This window comes from Salmo trutta, unplaced genomic scaffold (genome assembly GCF_901001165.1).
Source record: "Salmo trutta unplaced genomic scaffold, fSalTru1.1, whole genome shotgun sequence".
Lineage (NCBI taxonomy): Eukaryota > Metazoa > Chordata > Actinopteri > Salmoniformes > Salmonidae > Salmo > Salmo trutta.
The window spans coordinates 97,355-121,422 of NW_021822797.1; the positions used below are offsets into that span (position 1 = coordinate 97,355).

Sequence of the window (24,068 nt, forward strand, 5' to 3'; positions counted from 1 at the left end):
CATATATCTTTATATGTTTATATGTTTATATGTTTATATGTATATATATTTATATGTTCATGTGTTTATATGTATATATGTTTATATGTATATATGTATATATATTTATATATTTATATGTTTATATGTATATATGTTTATATGTATATATATTTATATATGTTTATATGTTTATATGTTTATATGTATATATATTTATATATGTTTATATGTTTATATGTTTATATGTTTATATGTATATATGTTTATATGTATATATGTATATATGTATATATGTTTATATTTTTATATGTATATATGTTTATATGTTTATATGTTTATATGTTTATATGTTTATATTTTTATATGTATATATGTTTATATTTTTATATGTATACATGTTTATATGTTTATATGTTTATGTGTTTATATGTTTATGTATACATGTTTATATGTATACATGTATATATGTTTATATGTTTATATGTTTATATGTATACATGTTTATATGTTTATTTGTATATATGTATATATGTATATATGTTTATATTTTTATATGTATATATGTTTATATGTTTATATGTATACATGTTTATATGTTTATATGTTTATATGTTTATGTGTTTATATGTTTATGTATACATGTTTATATGTATACATGTATATATGTTTATATGTTTATGTATACATGTTTATATGTTTATTTGTATATATGTATATATGTATATATGTTTATATTTTTATATGTATATATGTTTATATGTTTATATGTTTATATGTATATATGTTTATATGTTTATGTATACATGTTTATATGTATATGTGTATATATGTTTATATGTGTATATGTTTATATTTTTATATGTATATATGTTTATATGTTCATGTGTATATATGTTTATATGTTTATATGTTTATATGTTTATATGTATATATGTATATATGTTTATATGTTTATATGTATATATGTTTATATGTTTATATGTATATATGTATATGTATATATGTATATATGTATATATGTTTATATGTTTATATGTATATGTATATATGTTTATATGTTTATATGTATATATGTTTATATGTATATGTTTATATGTTTATATGTATATATGTTTATATGTTTATGTATACATGTTTATATGTATATGTGTATATATGTTTATATGTGTATATATGTTTATATGTTTATATGTATATATGTTTATATGTTTATATGTATATATGTATATATGTTTATATGTTTATATGTTTATATGTATATATGTTTATATGTATATATGTATATATGTTTATATGTTTATATGTTTATATGTATATATGTTTATATGTATATATGTTTATATGTTTATATGTATATATGTTTATATGTATATATGTTTATATGTATATATGTTTATATGTTTATATGTATATGTTTATATGTTTATATGTATATATGTATATATGTATATATGTTTATATGTATATATGTTTATATGTATATATGTATATATGTTCATGTGTATATATGTTTATATGTTTATATGTTTATATGTTTATATGTATACATGTTTATATGTTTATATGTTTATATGTATATGTTTATATGTTTATATGTATATGTTTATATGTTTATATGTATATATGTATATATGTATATATGTTTATATGTATATATGTATATATGTTTATATGTATATATGTTTATGTGTATATATGTATATATGTTTATATGTTTATATGTATATGTTTATATGTTTATATGTATATATGTATATATGTATATATGTTTATATGTATATATGTATATATGTTTATATGTTTATATGTATATATGTTCATGTGTATATATGTTTATATGTTTATATGTTTATATGTATACATGTTTATATGTTTATATGTATATGTTTATATGTTTATTTGTATATATGTATATATGTTTATATGTATATATGTATATATGTATATATGTTTATATGTTCATGTGTATATATGTTTATATGTTTATATGTATACATGTTTATATGTTTATATGTTTATATGTATATGTTTATATGTTTATATGTATATATGTATATATGTATATATGTTTATATGTTTATATGTATATATGTTCATGTGTATATATGTTTATATGTTTATATTTATACATGTTTATATGTTTATATGTATATGTTTATATGTTTATTTGTATATATGTATATATGTATATATGTATATATGTTCATGTGTATATATGTTTATATGTTTATATGTTTATATGTATACATGTTTATATGTTTATATGTTTATATGTATATGTTTATATGTTTATTTGTATATATGTTTATATGTTTATTTGTATATATGTTTATATGTATATATGTATATATGTATATATGTTTATATGTATATATGTTTATATGTTTATTTGTATATATGTATATATGTTTATATGTTTATTTGTACAATGTGAAAACTTTAATCAAATAAAAGGACCAACATTGAACAGTTTTTTTCCTCAACAAAAAAAGCACAAAGCATGATGGGAGATGGGATGGAATCCACGGTTACAAAGCATGATGGGAGATGGGATGGAATCCACGGTTACAAAGCATGATGGGAGATGGGATCCACGGTTACAAAGCATGATGGGAGATGGGATGGAATCCACGGTTACAAAGCATGATGGGAGATGGGATCCACGGTTACAAAGCATGATGGGAGATGGGATGGAATCCACGGTTACAAAGCATGATGGGAGATGGGATGGAATCCACGGTTACAAAGCATGATGGGAGATGGGATGGAATCCACGGTTACAAAGCATGATGGGAGATGGGATGGAATCCACGGTTACAAAGCATGATGGGAGATGGGATGGAATCCACGGTTACAAAGCGCTGTCAATTATGAGTGGCGCAGCGGTCTAAGGCACTGCATCTCAGTGCTGGAGGCATCGCTTCCGGTTCGAAACCAGGCTGTATCACAACCGGCTGTGATTGGGGGTCCCGTAAACCGGCGCACAATTGGCCCAGCGGTGTCTGGGTTTGGCCCCGGTGTAGGACATCATTGTAAATAATAATATGTTCTTAGCTGACATCTCTAGTTAAATGAAAAAAAATATTGTAAGGATCTAATTTACCTTTGTTCCAACAACAACAACAAACAAGGCACATGGATGTGTGTGAAACAGATAAACAAAAAAAGATTTTTCTCCTGTGAAAACATGAAAACGTCTTAACGTGAGTAGTAGATAGATAGTAACCTTGTCAAGGAGGCATCAGTAAAAACATTGTCCCCACAACACTTTGTTACAGAACAAGTAAACAATGAATTTTGTAGGCGTTTTTTTTTTCTTCCCCAAAGCTTCTTTGGTCTGTGATTGGTTGTTTAGTGCTGTCCGTCACTATGACGTGAACACAGCTTCCGTGTTTTTGTTTTTTTGTTTCCTGTCTCTCATGTCCACGTGGGTCTACCGGAGAGAATGAATAATAATAATAATAAACAGGTATATTAACACAATTAAACTACTTTTCAAATAATTGTACTAACTCGCTAGATAACAATCTAACGTGGCGAAAAAATGACACTGACTGTAAACTAGCTGATTTAGCTTAGCTAGCTAGCTAGCTAACTTAGATAACAAGCTAACGAATGTTTTGTTACATTGTACAAACTGTCTGTCCATTGTATAATATAAACTCTTTAACTGGGTGTTGCATCTAGTAAAACAGTACAGCCGACAGACAGACAGGCAGACAGACAGACAGACAGACAGACAGGCAGGCAGGCAGGCAGGCAGGCAGACAGACAGACAGACAGGGATGTAATAAACGCAGTTCAGTCGTCCTGATGCTTCCCAGCTGAAACATGTATGTATGTGTATGTTTTTACCACGTTTTGTTTGTTTTTTTGGGGGGGGTTTACCGGCTGTTGGGGCACACGACATTGTTTCTCGTAGGCAAACCGATCGTCGGTGATTGTTTTAATTTATTTATAACATCATCAGGGCTCTCGAGTGGCGTAGCTGTCTTATTAAGGCACTGAATCTCAGTGTTAGAAGCGTCACTACGGTCCCTGGTTCGAATCCAGGTTGGATCACATCTGGGCCGTGATTGGGAGTCCCATAGGGCGGAACACAATTGGCTCAGCGTCGGTCGGGGTAGGCCGTCATTGTAAATAAGAATTTGTCCTCAACTGATTTGCCTCGTTAAATAAAACAATCAGTCTGTTTATTTATTCTCCATTTTGTACTTGAACTATTTGTACATCGTTACAACACTGTATATTTACATAATATGATATTTGTAATGTCTTTATTCTTTTGGAACTTTTATCAGTGTAATGTTTACTGTTCAGTTTTATTGTTTATTTACCTTTTGTTTATTATCTATTTAACGTCGCCAAAGCAAGTGAACATATGTTTCCCCACGACAATAAAGACCCTTGAATTGAATTGAATTGTTTGGTCAACAGTAGAGATTCTTCAATAAAGTCTGTCATTCAACGAGAAAAAACTGGTTTTCATGTAAATGTCTTTCACTGAGAAATACTGCACCAAACATCTTAGATGTAAAATTGGCCAAAAACGTCAAAATGAATGACAGATTTCTTGAGTTATTTTAGTTTTAATTGTGACTTTTGAGGACGTGCATAACACATCATCAGTCCCTCGTGTTTCAGCAGGTCAGGCTGAGCTGAACCTGGCAGTATGGAACCTGGCAGTATGGAACCTGGCAGTATGGAACCTGGCAGTATGGAACCAGGAAGTATGGAACCGGGCAGTATGGAACCTGGCAGTATGGAACCGGGCAGTATAGAACCTGGCAGTATGGAACCTGGCAGTATGGAACCTGGCAGTATGGAACCAGGCAGTGTGGAACCTGGCAGTATGGAACCTGGCAGTATGGAACCTGGCAGTAGAGAACCTGGCAGTGTGGAACCGCTGGAAACGACCAGGGATGTGAAACCGGCCAGAGGTGTGGAACCGGCCAGAGGTGTGGAACCGGCCAGAGGTGTGGAACCGGCCAGTGTTGACAGTCTGAAGGTTCTGTATCAGAGCTGTGACTACATCATAGTGGATAAGCACTGGGACATCCGTATAGACAGCAAGATGTGGTACGAGAAACGCACGGTCCAGAAACAGCTGGGGCTGAGCTTCCCTGAGCTGGCCGACCCCGGGACGTACTATGGATTCAGGTAAGAGAGAAACGCACGGTCCAGAAACAGCTGGGGCTGAGCTTCCCTGAGCTGGCCGACCCCGGGACGTACTATGGATTCAGGTAAGAGAGAAACACACGGTCCAGAAACAGCTGGGGCTGAGGGAGGGAGGGAGGGAGGGTTGACCAACTGATCTTAAGGTGAAGGTGATTAATAGTGGTTAGAGAGGCAGGTAGCCTAGTGGTTAGAGGGGGGGGGGCAGGTAGCCTAGTGGTTAGAGGGGGGGGGGCAGGTAGCCTAGTGGTTAGAGGGGGGGGGGGGGGGGGGCAGGTAGCCTAGTGGTTAGAGGAGGGATGGCAGGTAGCCTAGTGGTTATAGTGGGGGGGCAGATAGCCTAGTGGTTAGAGGGGGGGGGGGCGGCAGGTAGCCTAGTGGTTAGAGGGGGGGCAGGTAGCCTAGTGGTTATAGTGGGGGGGCGGCAGGTAGCCTAGTGGTTAGAGGGAGGGGGCAGGTAGCCAAGTGGTTAGAGGGGGGAGGTGGGGCAGGTAGCCTAGTGGTTAGAGAGGGGGGGGGGGGGGGGGGGGGGGGGGCAGGTAGCCTAGTGGTTAGAGGGGGGGGGCAGGTAGCCTAGTGGTTAGAGCGTTGGACTAGTAACCGAAAGGTTGCTAGATCGAATCCCCGAGCTGACAAGGTAAAAATCTGTCGTTCTGCCCCTGAACAAGGCAGTTAACCCCCTGTTCCCTGGTAGGCCGTCATTGTAAAATAAGTATTTGTTCTTAACTGGTTAAATAAAGGTAAAATAAAATATAAAGATTCGTGACCGTTGCTCGGGACAGGAAGACCTGCTCTGGCGCGCTGCGTGAACCCAGAGGCTTGTTTCGTCCGCAGCAGACAGAACTCTGTCTCTGCTCTTCCAAAGAGAAAGTGAGGTATTTTGTTGTTGTTGTTGATTTTGCGGTGATGGAGCGGTATTTGAACGAGGGCTAAGGAACATTACATTTAGTGTTGCACTAGCTGCTAACCTCTTCTTTAGTTTCATATGAAGTGGCTGGCACATCGCTAAGCTAGCTAATGGACACGGAAATACCGATCCTTCAAGCACTAAAACTCCTTTGCTAAATGTAAAACATTGTGTGACTGAGACCTCCTCAGCAAAAAAACGTCCAAGTGAATGACAGATTTCTGGATTTCTGTTGACTTATTCTGACTATGTTTGAGGGCGCCAGTAGTTCTGACTATGTTGTTACTAGGTAACACGCTGAGATTCATGTGAAGACGTTTCTGCCAAGCGCGCCGAGTCCGCACAGGAATGCCCACTCGATAGAGAGGCTGTCCGAGTGCTCAGTGGAGACCTCGATGGCTCGATAACTTGCATTTGAGATTGACTCGTGAACTCACATATCGACTGATGGAAGTGCTCAAAGAGTTGGGTTTGAGATTCAGCCTCTCCTTCTCTCTCTTTCTCTCTCTCTCTCTGTCTCAGTCTCTCTCTCTCAATTCAATTTGCTTTATTGGCATGACGTAACAATGTACATATTGCCAAAATATCTCTCTCTCTCTCTCTCTCTGTTTCTCTCTCCTCCCTCTCTCTCTCTCGCTCCTTCTTTCTTTCTCTCTCTCTCTCTCTCTCTCTCTCTCCTTCTTTCTCTCTCTCTCTCTCTCTCTCCTCTCTCTCCTCTCTCTCCTTCTCTCTCTCTTCTCTCTCTCTCTCTCTCTCTCTGTCTCTCTCTCTCTCTCTCCTCTCTCTCTCTCCTCTCTCTCTCTCTCTCAGGTTCTGTCACCAGCTGGACTACTCCACCAGTGGGGTTCTGTGTGTGGCTCTGAACAAGGCTGCTGCTGGCCGGGTCTACCACTGCTTTAAAGACCGCAGAGCTACCAAGGTCTACCTGGCACTGGTACGCACACACACACCACACCACACCACACCGCACACACCACACACACACACACACACCACACCACACACACCTACTCAGCATGAGAACATTTGACATCATATAATATGTTTCCTCCAGTTGAGAAGCTGGGTGGAGGAGGAGTAGATGACTGTAGATTTAATGTGTTTCCTCCAGGTGAGAAGCTGGGTGGAGGAGGAGTAGATGACTGTAGATTTAATGTGTTTCCTCCAGGTGAGAAGCTGGGTAGAGGAGGAGTAGATGACTGTAGATTTAATGTGTTTCCACCAGGTGAGAAGCTGGGTAGAGGAGGAGTAGATGACTGTAGATTTAATGTGTTTCCACCAGGTGAGAAGCTGGGTAGAGGAGTAGATGACTGTAGATGTAATGTGTTTCCTCCAGGTGAGAAGCTGGGTAGAGGAGGAGTAGATGACTGTAGATTTAATGTGTTTCCACAAGGTGAGACTCTGGGTAGAGGAGGAGTAGATGACTGTAGATTTATTGTGTTTCCTCCAGGTGAGAAGCTTGGTAGAGGAGGTGTAGATGACTGTAGATTTCATGTGTTTCCTCCAGGTGAGAAGCTGGGTAGAGGAGGTGTAGATGACTGTAGATTTAATGTGTTTCCTGCAGGTGAGAAGCTGGGTAGAGGAGGAGTAGATGACTGTAGATTTAATGTGTTTCCACCAGGTGAGAAGCTGGGTAGAGGAGGAGTAGATGACTGTAGATTTAATGTGTTTCCTCCAGGTGAGAAGCTGGGTGGAGGAGGAGTAGATGACTGTAGATTTAATGTGTTTCCTCCAGGTGAGAAGCTGGGTGGAGGAGGAGTAGATGACTATAGATTTAATGTGTTTCCTCCAGGTGAGAAGCTGGGTAGAGGAGTAGATGACTGTAGATTAATGTGTTTCCTCCAGGTGAGAAGCTGGGTGGAGGAGGAGTAGATGACTGTATATTTAATGTGTTTCCTCCAGGTGAGAAGCTGGGTAGAGGAGGAGAAGATGACTGTAGATTTAATGTGTTTCTTCCAGGTGAGAAGCTAGGTGGAGGAGGAGTAGATGACTGTAGATGTAATGTGTTTCCTCCAGGTGAGACGCTGGGTAGAGGAGGTGTAGATGACTATAGATTTAATGTGTTTCCTCCAGGTGAGAAGCTGGGTGGAGGAGGAGTAGATTTAATGTGTTTCCTCCAGGTGAGAAGCTGGGTAGAGGAGGAGATGATGACTGTAGATTTAATGTGTTTCCTCCAGGTGAGACGCTGGGTAGAGGAGGAGTAGATGACTAGATTTAATGTGTTTCCTCAAGGTGAGAAGCTGGGTAGAGGAGGAGGTGATGACTGTAGATTTAATGTGTTTCCTCCAGGTGAGAAGCTGGGTGGAGGAGGAGTAGATGACTGTAGATGTAATGTGTTTCCTCCAGGTGAGAAGCTGGGTGAAGGAGGAGGTGATGACTGTAGATTTAATGTGTTTCCTCCAGGTGAGAAGCTGGGTGAAGGAGGAGTAGATGACTGTATATTTAATGTGTTTCCTCCAGGTGAGAAGCTGGGTAGAGGAGGAGTAGATGACTGTAGATTTAATGTGTTTCCACCAGGTGAGAAGCTGGGTAAAGGAGGAGTAGATGACTGTAGATTTAATGTGTTTCCTCCAGGTGAGAGGCTGGGTAGAGGAGGAGTAGATGACTGTAGATTTAATGTGTTTCCACCAGGTGAGAAGCTGGGTGGAGGAGTAGATGACTGTAGATTTAATGTGTTTCCTCCAGGTGAGAAGCTGGGTAGAGGAGGAGTAGATGACTGTAGATTTAATGTGTTTCCACAAGGTGAGACTCTGGGTAGAGGAGGAGTAGATGACTGTAGATTTAATGTGTTTCCTCCAGGTGAGAAGCTTGGTAGAGGAGGTGTAGATGACTGTAGATTTCATGTGTTTCCTCCAGGTGAGAAGCTGGGTAGAGGAGGTGTAGATGACTGTAGATTTAATGTGTTTCCTGCAGGTGAGAAGCTGGGTAGAGGAGGAGTAGATGACTGTAGATTTAATGTGTTTCCACCAGGTGAGAAGCTGGGTGGAGGAGGAGTAGATGACTGTAGATTTAATGTGTTTCCTCCAGGTGAGAAGCTGGGTGGAGGAGGAGTAGATGACTGTAGATTTAATGTGTTTCCTCCAGGTGAGAAGCTGGGTGGAGGAGGAGTAGATGACTGTAGATTTAATGTGTTTCCTCCAGGTGAGAAGCTGGGTGGAGGAGGAGTAGATGACTGTAGATTTAATGTGTTTCCTCTAGGTGAGAAGCTGGGTAGAGGAGTAGATGACTGTAGATTAATGTGTTTCCTCCAGGTGAGAAGCTGGGTGGAGGAGGAGTAGATGACTGTATATTTAATGTGTTTCCTCCAGGTGAGAAGCTGGGTAGAGGAGGAGAAGATGACTGTAGATTTAATGTGTTTCTTCCAGGTGAGAAGCTAGGTGGAGGAGGAGTAGGTGACTGTAGATGTAATGTGTTTCCTCCAGGTGAGACGCTGGGTAGAGGAGGTGTAGATGACTATAGATTTAATGTGTTTCCTCCAGGTGAGAAGCTGGGTGGAGGAGGAGTAGATTTAATGTGTTTCCTCCAGGTGAGAAGCTGGGTAGAGGAGGAGATGATGATTGTAGATTTAATGTGTTTCCTCCAGGTGAGACGCTGCGTAGAGGAGGAGTAGATGACTAGATTTAATGTGTTTCCTCAAGGTGAGAAGCTGGGTAGAGGAGGAGGTGATGACTGTAGATTTAATGTGTTTCCTCCAGGTGAGAAACTGGGTGGAGGAGGAGTAGATGACTGTAGATGTAATGTGTTTCCTCCAGGTGAGAAGCTGGGTGAAGGAGGAGGTGATGACTGTAGATTTAATGTGTTTCCTCCAGGTGAGAAGCTGGGTGAAGGAGGAGTAGATGACTGTATATTTAATGTGTTTCCTCCAGGTGAGAAGCTGGGTAGAGGAGGAGTAGATGACTGTAGATGTAATGTGTTTCCTCCAGGTGAGAAGCTGGGTAGAGGAGGAGTAGATGACTGTAGATGTAATGTGTTTCTTCCAGGTGAGAAGCTGGGTAAGGAGGAGGTGATGACTGTAGATTTAATGTGTTTCCTCCAGGTGAGAAGCTGGGTGGAGGAGGAGTAGATGACTGTAGATGTAATGTGTTTCCTCCAGGTGAGAAGCTGGGTGAAGGAGGAGGTGATGACTGTAGATTTAATGTGTTTCCTCCAGGTGAGAAGCTGGGTAAGGAGGAGGTGATGACTGTAGATTTAATGTGTTTCCTCCAGGTGAGAAGCTGGGTGAAGGAGGAGTAGATGACTGTATATTTAATGTGTTTCCTCTAGGTGAGAAGCTGGGTAGAGGAGGAGTAGATGACTGTAGATGTAATGTGTTTCCTCCAGGTGAGAAGCTGGGTAGAGGAGGAGTAGATGACTGTAGATGTAATGTGTTTCTTCCAGGTGAGAAGCTGGGTAGAGGAGGCGTAAATGACTGTAGATTTCATGTGTTTCCTCCAGGTGAGAAGCTGGGTAGAGGAGGTGTAGATGACTGTAGATTTAATGTGTTTCCTGCAGGTGAGAAGCTGGGTAGAGGAGGAGTAGATGACTGTAGATTTAATGTGTTTCCACCAGGTGAGAAGCTGGGTAGAGGAGGAGTAGATGATTGTAGATTTAATGTGTTTCCTCCAGGTGAGAAGCTGGGTGGAGGAGGAGTAGATGACTGTAGATTTAATGTGTTTCCTCCAGGTGAGAAGCTGGGTGGAGGAGGAGTAGATGACTGTAGATTTAATGTGTTTCCTCTAGGTGAGAAGCTGGGTAGAGGAGTAGATGACTGTAGATTAATGTGTTTCCTCCAGGTGAGAAGCTGGGTGGAGGAGGAGTAGATGACTGTATATTTAATGTGTTTCCTCCAGGTGAGAAGCTGGGTAGAGGAGGAGAAGATGACTGTAGATTTAATGTGTTTCTCCCAGGTGAGAAGCTAGGTGGAGGAGGAGTAGATGACTGTAGATGTAATGTGTTTCCTCCAGGTGAGACGCTGGGTAGAGGAGGTGTAGATGACTATAGATTTAATGTGTTTCCTCCAGGTGAGAAGCTGGGTGGAGTAGGAGTAGATTTAATGTGTTTCCTCCAGGTGAGAAGCTGGGTAGAGGAGGAGATGATGACTGTAGATTTAATGTGTTTCCTCCAGGTGAGACGCTGGGTAGAGGAGGAGTAGATGACTAGATTTAATGTGTTTCCTCAAGGTGAGAAGCTGGGTAGAGGAGGAGGTGATGACTGTAGATTTAATGTGTTTCCTCCAGGTGAGAAGCTGGGTGGAGGAGGAGTAGATGACTGTAGATGTAATGTGTTTCCTCCAGGTGAGAAGCTGGGTGAAGGAGGAGTAGATGACTGTAGATTTAATGTGTTTCCTCCAGGTGAGAAGCTGGGTGGAGGAGGAGTAGATGACTATAGATTTAATGTGTTTCCTCCAGGTGAGAAGCTGGGTGAAGGAGGAGGTGATGACTGTAGATTTAATGTGTTTCCTCCAGGTGAGAAGCTGGGTGAAGGAGGAGGTGATGACTGTAGATTTAATGTGTTTCCTCCAGGTGAGAAGCTGGGTGAAGGAGGAGTAGATGACTGTATATTTAATGTGTTTCCTCTAGGTGAGAAGCTGGGTAGAGGAGGAGTAGATGACTGTAGATGTAATGTGTTTCCTCCAGGTGAGAAGCTGGGTAGAGGAGGAGTAGATGACTGTAGATGTAATGTGTTTCTTCCAGGTGAGAAGCTGGGTAGAGGAGGCGTAAATGACTGTAGATTTCATGTGTTTCCTCCAGGTGAGAAGCTGGGTAGAGGTGGTGTAGATGACTGTAGATTTAATGTGTTTCCACCAGGTGAGAAGCTGGGTAGAGGAGGAGTAGATGATTGTAGATTTAATGTGTTTCCTCCAGGTGAGAAGCTGGGTGGAGGAGGAGTAGATGACTGTAGATTTAATGTGTTTCCTCCAGGTGAGAAGCTGGGTGGAGGAGGAGTAGATGACTGTAGATTTAATGTGTTTCCTCTAGGTGAGAAGCTGGGTAGAGGAGTAGATGACTGTAGATTAATGTGTTTCCTCCAGGTGAGAAGCTGGGTGGAGGAGGAGTAGATGACTGTATATTTAATGTGTTTCCTCCAGGTGAGAAGCTGGGTAGAGGAGGAGAAGATGACTGTAGATTTAATGTGTTTCTCCCAGGTGAGAAGCTAGGTGGAGGAGGAGTAGATGACTGTAGATGTAATGTGTTTCCACCAGGTGAGAAGCTGGGTAGAGGAGGCGTAGATGACTGTAGATTTAATGTGTTTCCTCCAGGTGAGAAGCTGGGTGAAGGAGGAGTAGATGACTGTATATTTAATGTGTTTCCTCCAGGTGAGAAGCTGGGTAGAGGAGGAGTAGATGACTGTAGATTTAATGTGTTTCCACCAGGTGAGAAGCTGGGTAGAGGAGGAGTAGATGACTGTAGATTTAATGTGTTTCCTCCAGGTGAGAGGCTGGGTAGAGGAGGAGTAGATGACTATAGATTTAATGTGTTTCCACCAGGTGAGAAGCTGGGTGGAGGAGTAGATGACTGTAGATTTAATGTGTTTCCTCCAGGTGAGAAGCTGGGTAGAGGAGGAGTAGATGACTGTAGATTTAATGTGTTTCCACAAGGTGAGACTCTGGGTAGAGGAGGAGTAGATGACTGTAGATTTAATGTGTTTCCTCCAGGTGAGAAGCTTGGTAGAGGAGGTGTAGATGACTGTAGATTTCATGTGTTTCCTCCAGGTGAGAAGCTGGGTAGAGGAGGTGTAGATGACTGTAGATTTAATGTGTTTCCTGCAGGTGAGAAGCTGGGTAGAGGAGGAGTAGATGACTCTAGATTTAATGTGTTTCCACCAGGTGAGAAGCTGGGTAGAGGAGGCGTAGATGACTGTAGATTTAATGTGTTTCCTCCAGGTGAGAAGCTGGGTGAAGGAGGAGTAGATGACTGTATATTTAATGTGTTTCCTCCAGGTGAGAAGCTGGGTAGAGGAGGAGTAGATGACTGTAGATGTAATGTGTTTCCTCCAGGTGAGAAGCTGGGTGAAGGAGGAGGTGATGACTGTAGATTTAATGTGTTTCCTCCAGGTGAGAAGCTGGGTGAAGGAGGAGTAGATGACTGTATATTTAATGTGTTTCCTCCAGGTGAGAAGCTGGGTAGAGGAGGAGTAGATGACTGTAGATGTAATGTGTTTCCTCCAGGTGAGAAGCTGGGTAGAGGAGGAGTAGATGACTGTAGATGTAATGTGTTTCTTCCAGGTGAGAAGCTGGGTAAGGAGGAGGTGATGACTGTAGATTTAATGTGTTTCCTCCAGGTGAGAAGCTGGGTGGAGGAGGAGTAGATGACTGTAGATGTAATGTGTTTCCTCCAGGTGAGAAGCTGGGTGAAGGAGGAGGTGATGACTGTAGATTTAATGTGTTTCCTCCAGGTGAGAAGCTGGGTGAAGGAGGAGTAGATGACTGTATATTTAATGTGTTTCCTCTAGGTGAGAAGCTGGGTAGAGGAGGAGTAGATGACTGTAGATGTAATGTGTTTCCTCCAGGTGAGAAGCTGGGTGGAGGAGGAGTAGATGACTGTAGATGTAATGTGTTTCTTCCAGGTGAGAAGCTGGGTAAGGAGGCGTAAATGACTGTAGATTTAATGTGTTTCCTCCAGGTGAGAAGCTGGGTAGAGGAGGCGTAGATGACTGTAGATTTAATGTGTTTCCTCCAGGTGAGAAGCTGGGTAGAGGAGGAGTAGATGACTGTATATTTAATGTGTTTCCTCCAGGTGAGAAGCTGGGTAGAGGAGGAGATGATGACTGTAGATTTAATGTGTTTCCTCCAGGTGAGAAGCTGGGTGGAGGAGGAGATGATGACTGTAGATTTAATGTGTTTCCTCCAGGTGAGAAGCTGGGTGAAGGAGGAGTAGATGACTGTATATTTAATGTGTTTCCTCCAGGTGAGAAGCTGGGTGAAGGAGTAGATGACTGTAGATTTAATGTGTTTCCTCCAGGTGAGAAGCTGGGTGAAGGAGGAGTAGATGACTATAGATTTAATGTGTTTCCTCCAGGTGAGAGGCTGGGTAGAGGAGGAGTAGATGACTATAGATTTAATGTGTTTCCACCAGGTGAGAAGCTGGGTGGAGGAGTAGATGACTGTAGATTTAATGTGTTTCCTCCAGGTGAGAAGCTGGGTAGAGGAGGAGTAGATGACTGTAGATTTAATGTGTTTCCACAAGGTGAGACTCTGGGTAGAGGAGGAGTAGATGACTGTAGATTTAATGTGTTTCCTCCAGGTGAGAAGCTTGGTAGAGGAGGTGTAGATGACTGTAGATTTCATGTGTTTCCTCCAGGTGAGAAGCTGGGTAGAGGAGGTGTAGATGACTGTAGATTTAATGTGTTTCCTGCAGGTGAGAAGCTGGGTAGAGGAGGAGTAGATGACTCTAGATTTAATGTGTTTCCACCAGGTGAGAAGCTGGGTAGAGGAGGAGAAGATGACTGTAGATTTAATGTGTTTCTTCCAGGTGAGAAGCTAGGTGGAGGAGGAGTAGATGACTGTAGATGTAATGTGTTTCCTCCAGGTGAGACGCTGGGTAGAGGAGGTGTAGATGACTATAGATTTAATGTGTTTCCTCCAGGTGAGAAGCTGGGTGGAGGAGGAGTAGATTTAATGTGTTTCCTCCAGGTGAGAAGCTGGGTAGAGGAGGAGATGATGACTGTAGATTTAATGTGTTTCCTCCAGGTGAGACGCTGGGTAGAGGAGGAGTAGATGACTAGATTTAATGTGTTTCCTCAAGGTGAGAAGCTGGGTAGAGGAGGAGGTGATGACTGTAGATTTAATGTGTTTCCTCCAGGTGAGAAGCTGGGTGGAGGAGGAGTAGATGACTGTAGATGTAATGTGTTTCCTCCAGGTGAGAAGCTGGGTGAAGGAGGTGATGACTGTAGATTTAATGTGTTTCCTCCAGGTGAGAAGCTGGGTGAAGGAGGAGTAGATGACTGTATATTTAATGTGTTTCCTCCAGGTGAGAAGCTGGGTAGAGGAGGAGTAGATGACTGTAGATGTAATGTGTTTCCTCCAGGTGAGAAGCTGGGTAGAGGAGGAGTAGATGACTGTAGATGTAATGTGTTTCTTCCAGGTGAGAAGCTGGGTAAGGAGGAGGTGATGACTGTAGATTTAATGTGTTTCCTCCAGGTGAGAAGCTGGGTGGAGGAGGAGTAGATGACTGTAGATGTAATGTGTTTCCTCCAGGTGAGAAGCTGGGTGAAGGAGGAGGTGATGACTGTAGATTTAATGTGTTTCCTCCAGGTGAGAAGCTGGGTGAAGGAGGAGTAGATGACTGTATATTTAATGTGTTTCCTCTAGGTGAGAAGCTGGGTAGAGGAGGAGTAGATGACTGTAGATGTAATGTGTTTCCTCCAGGTGAGAAGCTGGGTAGAGGAGGAGTAGATGACTTTAGATGTAATGTGTTTCTTCCAGGTGAGAAGCTGGGTAAGGAGGCGTAAATGACTGTAGATTTAATGTGTTTCCTCCAGGTGAGAAGCTGGGTAGAGGAGGCGTGGATGACTGTAGATTTAATGTGTTTCCTCCAGGTGAGAAGCTGGGTAGAGGAGGAGTAGATGACTGTAGATTTAATGTGTTTCCTCCAGGTGAGAAGCTGGGTAGAGGAGGAGATGATGACTGTAGATTTAATGTGTTTCCTCCAGGTGAGAAGCTGGGTGGAGGAGGAGATGATGACTGTAGATTTAATGTGTTTCCTCCAGGTGAGAAGCTGGGTGAAGGAGGAGTAGATGACTGTATATTTAATGTGTTTCCTCCAGGTGAGAAGCTGGGTGAAGGAGGAGGTGTAGATGACTGTAGATGTAATGTGTTTCCTCCAGGTGAGAAGCTGGGTAGAGGAGGTGTAGATGACTGTAGATTTAATGTGTTTCCTCCAGGTGAGAAGCTGGGTGGAGGAGGAGTAGATGACTGTAGATTTAATGTGTTTCCTCCAGGTGAGAAGCTGGGTAGAGGAGGCGTAGATGACTGTAGATTTAATGTGTTTCCTCCAGGTGAGAAGCTGGGTAGAGAAGGAGTAGATGACTGTATATTTAATGTGTTTCCTCCAGGTGAGAAGCTGGGTAGAGGAGGAGTAGATGACTGTAGATTTAATGTGTTTCCTCCAGGTGAGAAGCTGGGTAGAGGAGGAGTAGATGACTGTAGATTTAATGTGTTTCCACAAGGTGAGACTCTGGGTAGAGGAGGAGTAGATGACTGTAGATTTAATGTGTTTCCTCCAGGTGAGAAGCTTGGTAGAGGAGGTGTAGATGACTGTAGATTTCATGTGTTTCCTCCAGGTGAGAAGCTGGGTAGAGGAGGTGTAGATGACTGTAGATTTAATGTGTTTCCTGCAGGTGAGAAGCTGGGTAGAGGAGGAGTAGATGACTCTAGATTTAATGTGTTTCCACCAGGTGAGAAGCTGGGTAGAGGAGGAGTAGATGACTGTAGATTTAATGTGTTTCCTCCAGGTGAGAAGCTGGGTGGAGGAGGAGTAGATGACTGTAGATGTAATGTGTTTCCTCCAGGTGAGAAGCTGGGTGGAGGAGGAGTAGATGACTGTAGATTTAATGTGTTTCCTCCAGGTGAGAAGCTGGGTAGAGGAGTAGATGACTGTAGATTCATGTGTTTCCTCCAGGTGAGAAGCTGGGTGGAGGAGTAGATGACTGTATATTTAATGTGTTTCCTCCAGGTGAGAAGCTGGGTAGAGGAGGAGAAGATGACTGTAGATTTAATGTGTTTCTTCCAGGTGAGAAGCTAGGTGGAGGAGGAGTAGATGACTGTAGATGTAATGTGTTTCCTCCAGGTGAGACGCTGGGTAGAGGAGGTGTAGATGACTATAGATTTAATGTGTTTCCTCCAGGTGAGAAGCTGTTTGGAGGAGGAGTAGATTTAATGTGTTTCCTCCAGGTGAGAAGCTGGGTAGAGGAGGAGATGATGACTGTAGATTTAATGTGTTTCCTCCAGTTGAGACGCTGGGTAGAGGAGGAGTAGATGACTAGATTTAATGTGTTTCCTCAAGGTGAGAAGCTGGGTAGAGGAGGAGGTGATGACTGTAGATTTAATGTGTTTCCTCCAGGTGAGAAGCTGGGTGGAGGAGGAGTAGATGACTGTAGATGTAATGTGTTTCCTCCAGGTGAGAAGCTGGGTGAAGGAGGAGGTGATGACTGTAGATGTAATGTGTTTCCTCCAGGTGAGAAGCTGGGTGAAGGAGGAGTAGATGACTGTATATTTAATGTGTTTCCTCCAGGTGAGAAGCTGGGTAGAGGAGGAGTAGATGACTGTAGATTTAATGTGTTTCCACCAGGTGAGAAGCTGGGTAGAGGAGGAGTAGATGACTGTAGATTTAATGTGTTTCCTCCAGGTGAGAGGCTGGGTAGAGGAGGAGTAGATGACTGTAGATTTAATGTGTTTCCACCAGGTGAGAAGCTGGGTGGAGGAGTAGATGACTGTAGATTTAATGTGTTTCCACAAGGTGAGACTCTGGGTAGAGGAGGAGTAGATGACTGTAGATTTAATGTGTTTCCTCCAGGTGAGAAGCTAGGTGGAGGAGGAGTAGATGACTGTAGATTTAATGTGTTTCCTCCAGGTGAGAAGCTGGGTAGAGGAGGTGTAGATGACTGTAGATTTAATGTGTTCCCTGCAGGTGAGAAGCTGGGTAGAGGAGGAGTAGATGACTCTAGATTTAATGTGTTTCCACCAGGTGAGAAGCTGGGTAGAGGAGCAGTAGATGACTGTAGATTTAATGTGTTTCCTCCAGGTGAGAAGCTGGGTGGAGGAGGAGTAGATGACTGTAGATTTAATGTGTTTCCTCCAGGTGAGAAGCTGGGTGGAGGAGGAGTAGATGACTGTAGATTTAATGTGTTTCCTCCAGGTGAGAAGCTGGGTAGAGGAGTAGATGACTGTAGATTCATGTGTTTCCTCCAGGTGAGAAGCTGGGTGGAGGAGGAGTAGATGACTGTATATTTAATGTGTTTCCTCCAGGTGAGAAGCTGGGTAGAGGAGGAGAAGATGACTGTAGATTTAATGTTTTTCTTCCAGGTGAGAAGCTAGGTGGAGGAGGAGTAGATGACTGTAGATGTAATGTGTTTCCTCCAGGTGAGACGCTGGGTAGAGGAGGTGTAGATGACTATAGATTTAATGTGTTTCCTCCAGGTGAGAAGCTGGGTGGAGGAGGAGTAGATTTAATGTGTTTCCTCCAGGTGAGAAGCTGGGTAGAGGAGGAGTAGATGACTGTAGATGTAATGTGTTTCCTCCAGGTGAGAAGCTGGGTAGAGGAGGAGTAGATGACTGTAGATGTAGTGTGTTTCTTCCAGGTGAGAAGCTGGGTAAGGAGGAGGTGATGACTGTAGATTTAATGTGTTTCCTCCAGGTGAGAAGCTGGGTGGAGGAGGAGTAGATGACTGTAGATTTAATGTGTTTCCACAAGGTGAGACTCTGGGTAGAGGAGGAGTAGATGACTGTAGATTTAATGTGTTTCCTCCAGGTGAGAAGCTTGGTAGAGGAGGTGTAGATGACTGTAGATTTCATGTGTTTCCTCCAGGTGAGAAGCTGGGTAGAGGAGGTTTAGATGACTGTAGATTTAATGTGTTTCCTGCAGGTGAGAAGCTGGGTAGAGGAGGAGTAGATGACTCTAGATTTAATGTGTTTCCACCAGGTGAGAAGCTGGGTAGAGGAGGAGAAGATGACTGTAGATTTAATGTGTTTCTTCCAGGTGAGAAGCTAGGTGGAGGAGGAGTAGATGACTGTAGATGTAATGTGTTTCCTCCAGGTGAGACGCTGGGTAGAGGAGGTGTAGATGACTATAGATTTAATGTGTTTCCTCCAGGTGAGAAGCTGGGTGGAGGAGGAGTAGATTTAATGTGTTTCCTCCAGGTGAGAAGCTGGGTAGAGGAGGAGATGATGACTGTAGATTTAATGTGTTTCCTCCAGGTGAGACGCTGGGTAGAGGAGGAGTAGATGACTAGATTTAATGTGTTTCCTCAAGGTGAGAAGCTGGGTAGAGGAGGAGGTGATGACTGTAGATTTAATGTGTTTCCTCCAGGTGAGAAGCTGGGTGGAGGAGGAGTAGATGACTGTAGATGTAATGTGTTTCCTCCAGGTGAGAAGCTGGGTGAAGGAGGTGATGACTGTAGATTTAATGTGTTTCCTCCAGGTGAGAAGCTGGGTGAAGGAGGAGTAGATGACTGTATATTTAATGTGTTTCCTCCAGGTGAGAAGCTGGGTAGAGGAGGAGTAGATGACTGTAGATGTAATGTGTTTCCTCCAGGTGAGAAGCTGGGTAGAGGAGGAGTAGATGACTGTAGATGTAATGTGTTTCTTCCAGGTGAGAAGCTGGGTAAGGAGGAGGTGATGACTGTAGATTTAATGTGTTTCCTCCAGGTGAGAAGCTGGGTGGAGGAGGAGTAGATGACTGTAGATGTAATGTGTTTCCTCCAGGTGAGAAGCTGGGTGAAGGAGGAGGTGATGACTGTAGATTTAATGTGTTTCCTCCAGGTGAGAAGCTGGGTGAAGGAGGAGTAGATGACTGTATATTTAATGTGTTTCCTCTAGGTGAGAAGCTGGGTAGAGGAGGAGTAGATGACTGTAGATGTAATGTGTTTCCTCCAGGTGAGAAGCTGGGTAGAGGAGGAGTAGATGACTTTAGATGTAATGTGTTTCTTCCAGGTGAGAAGCTGGGTAAGGAGGCGTAAATGACTGTAGATTTAATGTGTTTCCTCCAGGTGAGAAGCTGGGTAGAGGAGGCGTAGATGACTGTAGATTTAATGTGTTTCCTCCAGGTGAGAAGCTGGGTAGAGGAGGAGTAGATGACTGTAGATTTAATGTGTTTCCTCCAGGTGAGAAGCTGGGTAGAGGAGGAGATGATGACTGTAGATTTAATGTGTTTCCTCCAGGTGAGAAGCTGGGTGGAGGAGGAGATGATGACTGTAGATTTAATGTGTTTCCTCCAGGTGAGAAGCTGGGTGAAGGAGGAGTAGATGACTGTATATTTAATGTGTTTCCTCCAGGTGAGAAGCTGGGTGAAGGAGGAGGTGTAGATGACTGTAGATGTAATGTGTTTCCTCCAGGTGAGAAGCTGGGTAGAGGAGGTGTAGATGACTGTAGATTTAATGTGTTTCCTCCAGGTGAGAAGCTGGGTAGAGGAGGAGTAGATGACTGTAGATTTAATGTGTTTCCTCCAGGTGAGAAGCTGGGTAGAGGAGGCGTAGATGACTGTAGATTTAATGTGTTTCCTCCAGGTGAGAAGCTGGGTAGAGAAGGAGTAGATGACTGTAGATTTAATGTGTTTCCTCCAGGTGAGAAGCTGGGTAGAGGAGGAGTAGATGACTGTAGATTTAATGTGTTTCCTCCAGGTGAGAAGCTGGGTAGAGGAGGAGTAGATGACTGTAGATGTAATGTGTTTCCTCCAGGTGAGAAGCTGGGTAGAGGAGGCGTAGATGACTGTAGATTTAATGTGTTTCCTCCAGGTGAGAGGCTGGGTAGAGGAGGAGTAGATGACTGTAGATTTAATGTGTTTCCACCAGGTGAGAAGCTGGGTGGAGGAGTAGATGACTGTAGATTTAATGTGTTTCCTCCAGGTGAGAAGCTGGGTAGAGGAGGAGTAGATGACTGTAGATTTAATGTGTTTCCACAAGGTGAGACTCTGGGTAGAGGAGGAGTAGATGACTGTAGATTTAATGTGTTTCCTCCAGGTGAGAAGCTTGGTAGAGGAGGTGTAGATGACTGTAGATTTCATGTGTTTCCTCCAGGTGAGAAGCTGGGTAGAGGAGGTGTAGATGACTGTAGATTTAATGTGTTTCCTGCAGGTGAGAAGCTGGGTAGAGGAGGAGTAGATGACTCTAGATTTAATGTGTTTCCACCAGGTGAGAAGCTGGGTAGAGGAGGAGTAGATGACTGTAGATTTAATGTGTTTCCTCCAGGTGAGAAGCTGGGTGGAGGAGGAGTAGATGACTGTAGATGTAATGTGTTTCCTCCAGGTGAGAAGCTGGGTGGAGGAGGAGTAGATGACTGTAGATTTAATGTGTTTCCTCCAGGTGAGAAGCTGGGTAGAGGAGTAGATGACTGTAGATTCATGTGTTTCCTCCAGGTGAGAAGCTGGGTGGAGGAGTAGATGACTGTATATTTAATGTGTTTCCTCCAGGTGAGAAGCTGGGTAGAGGAGGAGAAGATGACTGTAGATTTAATGTGTTTCTTCCAGGTGAGAAGCTAGGTGGAGGAGGAGTAGATGACTGTAGATGTAATGTGTTTCCTCCAGGTGAGACGCTGGGTAGAGGAGGTGTAGATGACTATAGATTTAATGTGTTTCCTCCAGGTGAGAAGCTGTTTGGAGGAGGAGTAGATTTAATGTGTTTCCTCCAGGTGAGAAGCTGGGTAGAGGAGGAGATGATGACTGTAGATTTAATGTGTTTCCTCCAGTTGAGACGCTGGGTAGAGGAGGAGTAGATGACTAGATTTAATGTGTTTCCTCAAGGTGAGAAGCTGGGTAGAGGAGGAGGTGATGACTGTAGATTTAATGTGTTTCCTCCAGGTGAGAAGCTGGGTGGAGGAGGAGTAGATGACTGTAGATGTAATGTGTTTCCTCCAGGTGAGAAGCTGGGTGAAGGAGGAGGTGATGACTGTAGATTTAATGTGTTTCCTCCAGGTGAGAAGCTGGGTGAAGGAGGAGTAGATGACTGTATATTTAATGTGTTTCCTCCAGGTGAGAAGCTGGGTAGAGGAGGAGTAGATGACTGTAGATTTAATGTGTTTCCACCAGGTGAGAAGCTGGGTAGAGGAGGAGTAGATGACTGTAGATTTAATGTGTTTCCTCCAGGTGAGAGGCTGGGTAGAGGAGGAGTAGATGACTGTAGATTTAATGTGTTTCCACCAGGTGAGAAGCTGGGTGGAGGAGTAGATGACTGTAGATTTAATGTGTTTCCTCCAGGTGAGAAGCTGGGTAGAGGAGGAGTAGATGACTGTAGATTTAATGTGTTTCCACAAGGTGAGACTCTGGGTAGAGGAGGAGTAGATGACTGTAGATTTAATGTGTTTCCTCCAGGTGAGAAGCTTGGTAGAGGAGGTGTAGATGACTGTAGATTTAATGTGTTTCCTCCAGGTGAGAAGCTGGGTAGAGGAGGTGTAGATGACTGTAGATTTAATGTGTTTCCTGCAGGTGAGAAGCTGGGTAGAGGAGGAGTAGATGACTCTAGATTTAATGTGTTTCCACCAGGTGAGAAGCTGGGTAGAGGAGCAGTAGATGACTGTAGATTTAATGTGTTTCCTCCAGGTGAGAAGCTGGGTGGAGGAGGAGTAGATGACTGTAGATTTAATGTGTTTCCTCCAGGTGAGAAGCTGGGTGGAGGAGGAGTAGATGACTGTAGATTTAATGTGTTTCCTCCAGGTGAGAAGCTGGGTAGAGGAGTAGATGACTGTAGATTCATGTGTTTCCTCCAGGTGAGAAGCTGGGTGGAGGAGGAGTAGATGACTGTATATTTAATGTGTTTCCTCCAGGTGAGAAGCTGGGTAGAGGAGGAGAAGATGACTGTAGATTTAATGTGTTTCTTCCAGGTGAGAAGCTAGGTGGAGGAGGAGTAGATGACTGTAGATGTAATGTGTTTCCTCCAGGTGAGACGCTGGGTAGAGGAGGTGTAGATGACTATAGATTTAATGTGTTTCCTCCAGGTGAGAAGCTGGGTGGAGGAGGAGTAGATTTAATGTGTTTCCTCCAGGTGAGAAGCTGGGTAGAGGAGGAGTAGATGACTGTAGATGTAATGTGTTTCCTCCAGGTGAGAAGCTGGGTAGAGGAGGAGTAGATGACTGTAGATGTAGTGTGTTTCTTCCAGGTGAGAAGCTGGGTAAGGAGGAGGTGATGACTGTAGATTTAATGTGTTTCCTCCAGGTGAGAAGCTGGGTGGAGGAGGAGTAGATGACTGTAGATTTAATGTGTTTCCTCCAGGTGAGAAGCTGGGTGAAGGAGGAGGTGATGACTGTAGATTTAATGTGTTTCCTCCAGGTGAGAAGCTGGGTGAAGGAGGAGTAGATGACTGTATATTTAATGTGTTTCCTCCAGGTGAGAAGCTGGGTAGAGGAGGAGTAGATGACTGTAGATGTAATGTGTTTCCTCCAGGTGAGAAGCTGGGTAGAGGAGGAGTAGATGACTGTAGATGTAATGTGTTTCTTCCAGGTGAGAAGCTGGGTAAGGAGGAGGTGATGACTGTAGATTTAATGTGTTTCCTCCAGGTGAGAAGCTGGGTGGAGGAGGAGTAGATGACTGTAGATGTAATGTGTTTCCTCCAGGTGAGAAGCTGGGTGAAGGAGGAGGTGATGGCTGTAGATTTAATGTGTTTCCTCCAGGTGAGAAGCTGGGTGAAGGAGGAGTAGATGACTGTATATTTAATGTGTTTCCTCCAGGTGAGAAGCTGGGTAGAGGAGGAGTAGATGACTGTAGATGTAATGTGTTTCCTCCAGGTGAGAAGCTGGGTAGAGGAGGAGTAGATGACTGTAGATGTAATGTGTTTCTTCCAGGTGAGAAGCTGGGTAAGGAGGCGTAAATGACTGTAGATTTAATGTGTTTCCTCCAGGTGAGAAGCTGGGTAGAGGAGGCGTAGATGACTGTAGATTTAATGTGTTTCCTCCAGGTGAGAAGCTGGGTAGAGGAGGAGTAGATGACTGTAGATTTAATGTGTTTCCTCCAGGTGAGAAGCTGGGTAGAGGAGGAGATGATGACTGTAGATTTAATGTGTTTCCTCCAGGTGAGAAGCTGGGTGGAGGAGGAGATGATGACTGTAGATTTAATGTGTTTCCTCCAGGTGAGAAGCTGGGTGAAGGAGGAGGTGTAGATGACTGTAGATTTAATGTGTTTCCTCCAGGTGAGAAGCTGGGTGGAGGAGGAGTAGATGACTGTAGATTTAATGTGTTTCCTCCAGGTGAGAAGCTGGGTGGAGGAGGAGTAGATGACTGTAGATTTAATGTGTTTCCTCCAGGTGAGAAGCTGGGTAGAGGAGTAGATGACTGTAGATTCATGTGTTTCCTCCAGGTGAGAAGCTGGGTGGAGGAGGAGTAGAT

General features: G+C 43.0%; 1 protein-coding gene across 4 annotated transcripts in view; it reads left to right on the forward strand.

Annotated features, from left to right (window-relative positions):
• The first annotated feature begins 3,379 nt into the window (after positions 1 to 3,379).
• The window catches only part of LOC115184928 (RNA pseudouridylate synthase domain-containing protein 1-like), a 25,206-nt gene continuing 4,517 nt past the window's right edge, over positions 3,380 to 24,068 (forward strand). Inside the window, exons 1-3 of one of the 4 annotated variants that reach the window (XM_029745504.1) lie at positions 3,380 to 3,451; positions 4,612 to 5,142; positions 6,875 to 6,998. In XM_029745504.1, coding sequence (XP_029601364.1) covers positions 4,655 to 5,142; positions 6,875 to 6,998 — 612 coding nt within the window. In that variant the 5' untranslated portion in view covers positions 3,380 to 3,451; positions 4,612 to 4,654. Of the gene's footprint in view, positions 3,452 to 3,795; positions 3,816 to 4,611; positions 5,143 to 6,874; positions 6,999 to 24,068 lie in introns of those variants that run through there. The other 3 variants (XM_029745506.1, XM_029745505.1, XM_029745507.1) reach the window with 3 other exon arrangements.